Source organism: Carettochelys insculpta, chromosome 1 (assembly GCF_033958435.1).
Source record: "Carettochelys insculpta isolate YL-2023 chromosome 1, ASM3395843v1, whole genome shotgun sequence".
NCBI lineage: Eukaryota > Metazoa > Chordata > Testudines > Carettochelyidae > Carettochelys > Carettochelys insculpta.
This window is the reverse complement of record NC_134137.1, coordinates 259,371,000-259,382,217: the sequence shown is the minus strand read 5'-3', so window position 1 is coordinate 259,382,217 and position 11,218 is coordinate 259,371,000. Positions and strand designations below refer to the sequence as shown.

General features: G+C 44.0%; 1 protein-coding gene across 1 annotated transcript; it reads left to right on the top strand.

Moving 5' to 3' along the window:
• Positions 1-620: 620 nt before the first annotated feature.
• LOC142007198 (perilipin-3-like) lies at positions 621-4,755 on the top strand. Its single transcript, XM_074983757.1, has 8 exons — positions 621-683; positions 985-1,180; positions 2,185-2,264; positions 2,525-2,777; positions 3,165-3,361; positions 3,730-3,852; positions 4,348-4,458; positions 4,525-4,755. Exons 1-8 carry the CDS (start codon positions 621-623, stop codon positions 4,753-4,755), a joined length of 1,254 nt encoding a protein of 417 aa, XP_074839858.1.
• The last annotated feature ends 6,463 nt before the right edge of the window (positions 4,756-11,218 follow it).

Below are 11,218 nucleotides of genomic sequence, written 5' to 3'. Positions count from 1 at the left end.
TATCACCAGGAGCATATAAAGTTTTGCCATCTAGTAAGAGGAGTAAGGTGGTATCTGGAGTACAGAGAAAGGTATAAGGGCAGGGCTTTTTAAACAGCCTTTTCTTTGGATGTTGGGACAGATCCTTGGTCAGGGCTGTGTGGTTATACTGTTACCATGTGGTTGAATGTGGGATTGTGTGCTGTTTATGGTATTTAGAATCTGTGGGTGGGATAGAGGTTGGAAAATATCTTAGAATTTAATATTTGCTGGCCTTAAGCCCTTACTCTCCTAAAAGACCTAGGACCTTATTCTTAAAACCTTCCTTCACATAGAGCTAAAAACAACTTAGTGACAAATTTGTAGATCTACTGCCTTCAGGGGACTTAAAAAGTAGACCTCTGGCATGAGACAGCATTCTCCTGCTTCCTTTCTGCTTATTTGTAGTGGGACTAAAATAGAGTGGAAATTGAAGAGCAAGTATTCCTCTAAATATGAGTAGCTTAATGAGTTGGTACTGCTACTTAATCACTCTTAGGAGTAAAACACATCCTTGTCTATGAGGGGCTGTAACTTTAAAGATGAGTACCACCTGCAGTTCAAGCCTCTCTTGCTTTCTTTCAGGTGCATCTAACTACACAATGACTTCTACTGGAAAAGACACAAATATGGCATCCCCAAAACATGAGCAGGAGGAGCAACAGGTATATACTTCTCTCTTCATCACTGGGTCAACATGCAGCTATAAAAGATGGCTAGACATCTCATAGTGGGCTCCATCCATGCAGAGCTTTAACTTCTTGCTTCAGTGACACTCATACTCCTTTATTAATGTCAGAAGCAGCTGTTAAGCCTCCAACTCTTCAATCTTTCACACTATTATGTAATGCTTTTTTTTCATTGGGTGGGCTAATACATGCAGGGTGGGTAACACTTATAGTAATGGTTCAGCTCCAGGATAGACCATTGCTTCTCTGACTTGCTTGTTCTCTCTCGCCTCACTAGACTGTCTTGAAGAGGGTGGCTAGTCTACCACTAGTCAACTCTGCCTGTGACTTGGCGGCTGCTGCTTATACCTCTACCAAGGAGAGTCATCCCTATGTGAAGTCTCTCTGTGACATGGCAGAGAAAGGCATGACCTCAATAACCAATGTTGTAGCCAGCGGCACACAGCCAGTTTCACCTACCCTTGAACCTCAGGGTGAGTGCAGTGTCAAAGCAGCACTTTCTACCTGTCTATAGCCCAACTCCTTGACAGCAGGCTTCTAAGATCAGCAGGCCTGTAACATGAAAACAAGCTGGGGGGTGGGTAGGTGCTCATAGATGCAAACATCCATCTGCTAGAGTGTAACAAAGGGGTTTCTCATGTGGATTACTGCTGCTGAACATGTACTTGCTACCATTAGGGCCAGGAGGCAAACTAGATCTCTATTTCCACTTCAGGAGCAACACCTTTTGGGGGATCTAATAGAGTGAGGTCTGTCTACAGAAAGATGCTCAAACTGGCCTTCAAACAGGAGTTGGTTCAGTAAAAGACATTGCCACTTCTTTGTGTATCAAATACCTCTGGACTAACACGGCTCCTACAATGGCACTGCAGACTGAGGCAACAGCTCAAAAAAGCTTTACCTTATGTGACTTGCAATGGCCCTTGACTTGTTTCCTTCATGTGAACAGTCCACTGAGTGCATTGGAGCCAAAAGGTTATGAAAAACTCTTTGAGGGCTGAGTTGGATTGGATCACAAAGCTGTAAGACTATGGCATGAGATGCCTATGCTTGGTCCAGTCCTATAGTCAGAACACCAAACCTCCCTCTTGTAGAGGGAGCCTAGAAATTAATGCTTCAGTTTGCAGAGTTATTTCCTGCCTACTAATCAGATGATGGGGTGGGAAGCATAATGATCTTGAGTGGATAACTGAATGGGAAGAAACATTGAACTGTGGAAGAGGGGATATGTCTAGGCAAAGTTGCCTTTGCTAAAGAATCTTGTGGCTCTAGGGTGAGGAAAGGGGAAACAAAGGTCCATCTCAAAGTTCTAGACTGGGTTGCAGGTGCAGCACACTATGTGCATCATTCAAACTACTGCTGCCTGAACTTACAGGGGAACCAGCAGTGTTGAACTGCAGAATCTGGTTAACATCTATCAATGTTGCAGTCACAATTTTGACAGTGCGAGGCCCACTAAACTATGGTATCTCTACAGTGACATCAGGGAGTGAGTCTGCTTCTGAAGTACCAGATAAAGTGGAGGAGAATCTGCCAAGTCTTCAACAGCCTGAGAAGGTAATGGTCAACATAGTGACCTGCCCCGTGTTTAGAAAGCAGTGATAGGCTGGCTGCTACAGCTGGGGAGCAGTCCAGGCCAAAAGTGGCCAAGAGATGGGAGTTGGTGTCTAAGTAGCAATCTGGCCTATGTCTTGACAGCAAGATGTAGCTCTTCCACTGAAGATGTATGACCTGTAGAAGGGATAATCCTTTATCCTGACCTAAATTCCTGTGTAGAATGTCTGATCAGTAATGCCTTGCTTGACCCTTCTCTCTAGGCTGTGCCTGACGCACAGGAGTTGGTCTCATCCAGACTGTCAGATGTCAAGGAGGCCATGAGCAGAGTGGTAGACATGACGAAGGAGGCTGTGCAGGATGGGATGAAGGCCACCAAGTCAGCAGTGACAGACGGCATGAGCACAGTAGCAGAATCCAGAATGGGCCAACTGGCCGTGAGCAGAATGGAAGCAGTGCTGGGGAAGTCAGAAGAGCTCTTGGATCACTACCTTCCCATGACTGAGGAGGAACTAGGTCAGAACACATGACAGGCCTCTTGTCCTCAAAAGAGCAGGGTAAACCTTCCTGTGCAGGCTAACAGCACTTTTTTATGTTAACATTCATGACCAAGGGAGTTAAAATGACTTGAGCAATAAGCAGGGACTGGGTGCTAATGAATTAGGACTACTTGTCGAATTTATTTCATGCCCAAAGCTTCTTTCAAGTGAGCGAGAACAGGCTGTAACTGACCCTAATAGGACCAAGCCTTAAAGACTGAGATTGGCTTCATGTTAGTCTGAAGTGCTAGAAAGCTTTATTCCCCGCAAGAACTTGGGGTGGGGTAGCATTGGGAAGTTCAGTATAACTTGTCCTCCTTTCCCAATCTCTTAAGATTTACCCTCAGACTCTTTTCCCTTGTAGCTGAACTTGCTGAATCAATGGAAGGGACTCAAGTATCTTCAGCACAACCACCAGAGCATCGCAGCTACTTTGTGCGTTTGGGTTCCCTGTCAACCAAACTCCGTCAGCGTGCCTACCACTATTCCCTAGACAAGATGAGACATACCAGCCAAAGCATCAGTGAGGCTCTGTCCCAGCTTCATCAGGTCATGGGACTGGTAAGAACTCAACTACAGGTTGGACCTCAAGTCTGGCACACTTGGTCCCAAGCAAGAGGATTTGCTGCTGGGGAAATCACCTGCCACTGTCCCAGTCTGCTGCAGCCTCTGGCCATGGGTTGGTGGCCTTGACTCCCTTTTGCCCTTGGCACATGTTGCCCTTCAGAAGGGTTCTCTGCCCCAACTCCTATGTAGGCCAGGGTACAATGAACTTTGTCACTCAAGGCTGTGCAGAATGTACCTGTTTACTGCAGCAAGAGCAGATCTACCCATCTGTGGGTGGAAGCCATGCTCTAAGCAGTAAACTAGAATAATGAATCTGCAAGTAGCAAATACTGAGGCATTCAAAATCTCGCATCTAATTCTAGATTGAATACCTCAAGCAAGGTGTGAAACTTCAAGATGTTCAGGAGAAGTTCCGTCAGATGTGGCTAAACTGGAACAGAAAACAGCCAAAAGATAGTGAGATCCCAGACTCGGCAGACACACAGGTATGCATGTGGCTTCCTTATCTAATCGGAGGTTAGCCAGTATTCTGGGCCTTGCATAGGTAACTACTTAAAGATAAACTTGAGAAATCTCCTGTCTGAAGACTTGCAATCCTAGTTGGTCATATGAGTAAACTCTGCCCAAGGAGTCACTTACTCCTAGAGTAGTTGTACAGACGTTAAAGTCATGCTTACAGCTTATATTGTATGCCATGTTGGCCATGAAGGATGCCCTTGGGCACCAGTCTCATTGCTGATCAGAACGGATAGCTAATAGGCCAACACTAGAAGCAATAAGCTAAGGAAGCATCTGACATTTAAGATCAGAGACAAATTGCTGCCTTCTCAGAAGGCTTGTTGGAGCTGATGGCCTCTGAATCAGAACTTCCTGGTCACTGCCATTTAGTTCCTTTCAGCACAACTTCCAATATAGCAAAATGTAATTGCTCCTATGCACAACATATCTGAATGTAAACCTTCAATTTGTTTCTCCACCAGATGGAGTCTGAGACATTGGCCATGTCCCGCAGCATTCTCCAGCAGCTGCAAGATGCCTGCCAGGTGCTAGTATCCAGCATTCAAGGCCTCCCCACCAGCCTTCAGGATAAGGTGCAGCAGGTGTATCGCAACATGGAAGAGCTCCATGCCTCCTTCTCAACCGTTGGTTCCTTCCAGGATCTCTCCAGCAGCCTCCTGACCCAGAGCCGGGAGATGGTGAGCAGGGCCCAGGCATATATGGATGAGCTGATGGCTTACGTGATGCAGAATATACCTCTGTCCTGGATTGTGGGTCCCTTCATCCCAGCAGGTAAAGGGTCTGCAGACTCCACAGAATTGCAAAATCAAGAAAATGAGGCAAAGGAAGCAGAAGTTGTAACAGCATCTGAGTCTAAAGAGGATCTCTGAGTTTAACAACTTCAGAAGACCAGGACAAAGTGTCACCTACAAATTGTCCACCTCTTTGGACATGCTGAGGTCACCAACCGGTGCAGGTAGTGAATTATCACCTTGCCTTGAAGGGATATACTATGTACTTCAGCTGGCTGCCTCTTTTTTTTTCTTGCTGACCATGTTTAAATCTGTGGGAAAGGTTCTTATGGTAGAAGTAAATGAGACTACAGCTGGCTTTCACCTAAACCAGACTTAGGATGTTGTGATAACCTGGACTAAAGTATGTCTAATACACTGGCAAAATAAATAACACTGCATTTGAGTAGTGCTGTTTGTCTTCTCTCAAATGACTTCTGTAGCAGGACCAGTTCCAGGTCTACATACAGACTTATTTCTCTAGTTCCTACTACTACTTGGGTAGAAAAGTGGGGAAAGCTGGCCTACTACAGCATCCAGAACTTTAAAATTTCTAAATCAACTCTCCTATTAAACACAGTTCAACTTACAACAGGCCACTGCACTGCACTTAGCTTTACAGGTAACAATAGCAAAAAACTACTGGAGTTTCTTCGAGGGAGAATAGAGGCAAATTAATGGGGGGGCGTGTGTGGTTTTTTTTTTTTTTTTTTTTTTTGATTCATAGAGGCTTTTAGGGTGGGGTGTTTGTCAACACCCAGGCTATACAATATAGAATGTGTCTAGTTTAGTCCTGTCAGTTGGTAGATCAACTGTGGATGTCCAGCACTTCACATGTGGCTGACAGAGTACAGGTTATACAAGTAACTCTAATGCCACCATCCAGTACTGTGGAGTATGATCTACATCACAGCATTAGTAGTACAGCTCTCCCTTAAAGTATGGAAGCTGACTTGTATGGGAGGGGAAGATGACAATATAGCTAGTAACAAACTGAGATGGCTTTTTTTTTTTTTCTTCAGTTCCCCCTCCACACAAAGTGGCCTGTTCCTAGTCAGAGGATATTGGGTATGCTGGAGGGCAGGCAGTTGGCCAGCCAGTTAGGGACTAAGAGCTATGTATATACAGGGCTCTTGCCTCAAGCCAGGCACTCAATCAACATCCTGCTCCAACTCAAGATGAGTACCATCACTGCTTCTCCATGAAGCACTGGGGTATGGCTCACAGAGGAGCAGACAGTACTAGGTGTGCAATTCTGAGTAGGAGCTAATGCTGCTTGAGAGCCCTGGGGTGGTAATCCCTGCTTTAAAAACTTTTGGGGCCTTGCACTTACTTTGGGGTGTTTAAACTGCTGTACTCAGAATAGTAGGCCTGCCTTGAGCCATATTGACAAAGAGGTTAGTGTTTAGATGCTTGTCATCCCTTTTTTGGGGAAGCAATGCCTGCCTAAGTCTCCATTTTCAAGGAGTATTCTGCAAAGTAACCTACACCTCAAGTTAAACTTCAAGCCCAGTCTGAGTGCTATAGCAACAACTTTAGCTCATGGACTCTAGGTTGCTCACCAGGGCTGTGTCTACACATTTTGGGCTCACTGGGCTGTGTCTACATGTGCCCTAAACTTCGAAATGGCCATGCAAATGGCCATTTTGAAGTTTACTAATGAAGCGCTGAAATGCATATTCAGCACTTCATTAGCATGTGGGCGGCAGCCACGCTTCGAAATTGACGCTCCTTGCTGCTGCGCGGCATGTCCAGATGGGGCTCCTTTTCGAAAAGGAGCTCATGGGAATAAGGGGACTTCGAAGTAGGCGGGGTCCTTTCGAAAAGGAGCCCTGTCTGGACGTGCTGCACGGCGGCAAGGAGCGTCAATTTCGAAGCGCGGCTACCACCCACATGCTAATGAAGTGCTGAATATGCATTTCAGCGCTTCATTAGTAAACTTCAAAATGGCCATGTCGAAGTTTGGGGCATGTGTAGACACAGCCCAGTGGTGCTATTCCCTTGTACTTGGCCATTGGGCTATATCTACACTAAAACTTCAAAATGGCCAGCTTGAGGAATACAAATGAGGCACTGAAATGAATATTCAGCACCTCATTAGCATGTGGTCAGCCACAGCACTTCCAAAATGCCACATCTTGCTTGTATATGGCTCATCTACAGGGGTGTCCTTTTGAAAAGGACCCTGCAAACATTGAAATCTGATAGTTGGGAGATTCTGATGTTTAAAGGGTCCTTTCAAAAAGGACCCCCATGTAGACAAGATACACAAGCAAAACATGGCACTTTTGAAGTGCTGTGGTTGGCAGCAGGCTAATTAGGTGCTGAATATTCATTTCAGTGCCTCACTAGTATTTTTCAATTTGGCCATTTTGAAGCTTGCGTGTTTTTTGTGTAGACAGGGCCTAGGACAACTCTTCCCTATGTAGTTTAAGGAATAACTCAGTGGTGTGTCAGTGAGCCCTGGTACCATTTTCCTCAATAGACCAAAGAGGCAGAGTACACAACTACCGGAAGATGGTATCAAATGCAGGCCGGAGCTCAGGCGGGCGGGGATTCAAAGGATGATCCATGCTCCCCCCTGCCCAGCATGCTTTCCACAATCCTCGGTGTGCTGGCTTCTTAACTTAAAGTTATTTGATGTATCTTTGTCACATTTAGCAACTCCATGTCTTTTGTTCAAGTAGGTCTTTTTCCAGTCTTATGTGAATCAACCACTGCAAGACTTAATGGTGGCCTGTTGTAGAGAGTATATAGCTACATGATACTCAGACTGAGGCTTGCAAGCTTCAAGTGGCTCTCTACTGCATCCCCTGTTGCTCTTTGTACCAGGTGGTATTGACAGTGTGGTTTACTCAGTTATTTACTGATTGAGATGTTTTATATTAACAGATGTATTTAATATGAATATCCCCATAATAAATGGGGGGAAAAAAATTCACACAACTGTGACTTGGATAATGTTGATCATTTATTTGTTCTAGGAACACTATCAATAGTACATAAGTTCAACCAGATATAGTTACCCTAGTTCAGCTTTCAAGAGAGGACACACTCCTGCTTGGGAGAGTGCCTGTATCAGTATCTACCAATTCATGTTGTATTAATGCATACTACACTAATAGAACATGAGCTGGTTGATACAGATACACTCCCTAGCAGGAGCGTTTTCCTTTTTTTTTGGAAGTTCAAATATGGTAACCCTACTCAATGGTCAGGGGAACCAAACCCAACAGGGCTGGATTGGCATTCGAAACATCAAACAATGGGAACAATAGTTCTGGGCTGCGGAGCACTCTTAGGATCAAACAATTGTGCAGTTGTGGCTGTCTACCCATTCAAGAGATGTTTTAAAAATAGCATTTCCATAACATTAGTTTCCTTCTTGAAGTGCTGAAATATTGCATTATTGTCCTGATTCATACATTTCCCCTGCCTCTGAAGATCACCTACCTCATCCTACTGATGAGTAGAGAACACATTCTCATCAAATTTCAGGACAACATGCAACAAATTTACCATAACACAGCAATGCTCCATGTTTCATTCTGAAACATGTGTAGATGCTTACTTTCTCCCATATTTGGGAGAGGATTCAAGGATGAAGAACATATGAATGATGTGGCAGAATATGTTCATGTGACCCATCAATGCATTGAGACAGAATGTAAGCAGATCCCCTAGAAAAAGCAAAATATGGATAAATAGGCACAAATGACATTATGTAGACAGCAGCAGTTTGGAAGCAGCTACTGGATAGGATTTCCCTGTGGAGCAAACTTATTTGTAGACCTGGCAAGCGCTGTCATGTTTGTCAAACAAAAGCTTTGATCTGTGTGAACTCAGTTCTGATCTTAGAATAGTCTGGGAGTGAGTAAATAAATAAACCTTGTTCTTTGGAGCTCAGAATAGTCTGGGAGTAAATATATAAACCTGGGTTCTTTGGAAGGCCTCTTTGTTCCTGAAGTTTACCTCCTGCAATTTATGGACTCATTTTAAAAAAAAAAAAAAAGGCTGTGGGAGGGGAAAGGCAGCTACAAAAAGTCTGCCCTATAGCAAGATTTTTGGTTTAGTTGCATGCCTGGTATATAGAATCAACTTAAAATGGTGAGGTTAATAGCAGATAGCAAGCAGAACCTGGCATTGCTTAATCCTGTAATTTATGTTAGTTTCTGTGTTCTCCTCGGGTGAGCAGAAAGGCCTTAAGGGCAACTTTGTGATTTGCCCTACAGAGCGATGCAGGACAGTATGGAGGAATGGCTGAAGAGGCAATCGTGTTCTGTGGCTTATGGGCTATCATGTTTTGGGGCCTGCTACTACCCTCCCCACCGAAGATGGGCAGATTGGGCAGACTAGTGAATAGATTACATAGATTTTCACTATATGTACTGGGGCACTTGTATAACAAAGGCCTGCTCCTCCATTACACCTGGTATAGTCATTTCCCTCTGTGCACAAAGGGTGGGAAATGCTGCCAGCAGAGAATGGTGGTGTAACCCAGAGTAACTCAGCTGGGCATTTTGTTCCACCAGTCCAGATGTGTATGAGTTTGTCATAGTTTTTGGGTTATGGAAAATGGATTATTTAGCACAGGTAACAGAGGCTCACTTGAACACAGGATGAAGAATTCTCACGTTAATCATGAATTTGCCAAAAAATTTCAGGATCCACAAATTCAAATAAAGAATGAGGGAAAGAAACTGAAAAAGTCAAAACAATTTGCTCTGGTGATACCAGAATGAAACATTTTGAATTTTCATTTCAGGTACTTTCTTTTGGACCACATGGAAATAAAAAAAACCTTTTTTATATTTTTTTCATTTTGAAATGGTGTCTCTCTTCAAAATGTAGTTAGATTTAAAAAAAGAAGGGAAAGACAAAAAGTATTCAAGATCTATGTGAAATGAAAATCTGAAAAAAAACCCAAAAAACAACCCCCATACAGTGAAAAAAAATTCTTGTTTTTGACCTGAAACACAGTTTTCCTATTTATTGCATTTTGATGAGTTAAAACTGAAACATGTTATCAATTTTGACTGGAACTGATTATTTTTACTTTTATTTTTTGCTTCATCCTTTGAAAAGGAAAGTGTATTACTTGCTCACTTGGGCTACGTCTACACGTGCACCCAACTTCGAAATAGCTTATTTCGATGTTGCGACATCAAAATAGGCTATTTCGATGAATAACGTCTACACGTCCTCCAGGGCCGGCAACGTCGATGTTCAACTTCGACGTTGCTTAGCCTAACATCGAAATAGGCACAGCGAGGGAACGTCTACACGCCAAAGTAGCACACATCGAAATAAGGGAGCCAGGCACAGCTGCAGCCAGGGTCACGGGGCGGACTCAACAGCAAGTCGCTCCCTTAAAGGGCCCCTCCCAGACACACTTTCATTAAACAGTGCAAGATACACAGAGCCAACAACTAGTTGCAGACCCTGTATATGCAGCACGGACCCCCAGCTGCAGCAGCAGCAGCCAGAAGCCCTGGGCTAAGGGCTGCTGCCCACGGTGACCACAGAGCCCCGCAAGGGCTGGAGAGAGAGTATCTCTCAACCTCCCAGCTGATGGCCGCCATGGAGGACCCCGCTATTTCGATGTTGCGGGACGCGGATCGTCTACACGTCCCTACTTCGATGTTGAACGTCGAAGTAGGGCGCTATTCCCATCCCCTCATGGGGTTAGCGACTTCGACGTCTCACCGCCTAACGTCGATTTCAACTTCGAAATAGCGCCCAACACGTGTAGACGTGACGGGCGCTATTTCGAAGTTAGTGCCACTACTTCGAAGTAGCGTGCACGTGTAGACGCAGCTTTTTAGTCCACAAGCATATTTAGGATTGCATGAAGTGTCAGGCTGGAAAAGGGCAGCATCTCAGAATAGAAATTTAGTTGCCCATTTGGGGTATAGACACATAAGGGAGGGTGAGAGCACTAACGCAAAAAGACTACGGAGTTACTCCAGAATATCTTATTCCAGAGTTGTTATTTCAAAATAAGATATTCTGGAATAATGCATCCACACTGCAGGGAAGCCTCAAAATAAGCAAAACTTCCAAAATAGTGTGTCCACACACAATAGAGCTTATAACAGATTAGAGTCCCTGGAAGCACTGCTTCCGGATAGAGTATCAAAATTAAACTAAAGAATCTCAGCTGCTTCTCAATGATGCTTTTGCTGTTCCAATTAGCCACAACAGAACCTCATACCTCCTTAAAAATATCACAAGAAATGTGTTGCAAGGTTGTACTATGTGGAGTAAATGAGAAGGAATCAGACAGGAAAGTGTATGTTCATGCAGTCGTGCTCTTTCAATAAACATTTACAATGTTCTTGATATTTATCTGTCCTGGAGGCATATAAGCTGTAAATGGTGAGGCAAGACCTTTTCCTTAAGCATTAGAAAATGCAGCCAGAAAAAGCGTTTGACAAATGCAGCTTCATTCAGTATGTTTAGAATGCACAGTAAAAAACTTTCAAATTGAGTTTCTTGGAAAACTGAGTGCCTTGTAAGTTATATAACAAAAGATGACTGGTAGGACCCATTCTGGGAAGTC

Bases quoted from the DNA above. Each gene is read 5' to 3' on its own strand.
- LOC142007198 (XM_074983757.1), top strand. From the start codon at position 621: ATGACTTCTACTGGAAAAGACACAAATATGGCATCCCCAAAACATGAG. The intron at 1,181-2,184 runs GTGAGTGCAGTG...GTATCTCTACAG, and splicing joins ACCTACCCTTGAACCTCAGG to TGACATCAGGGAGTGAGTCT. The intron at 3,853-4,347 runs GTATGCATGTGG...TTTCTCCACCAG, and splicing joins CAGACTCGGCAGACACACAG to ATGGAGTCTGAGACATTGGC.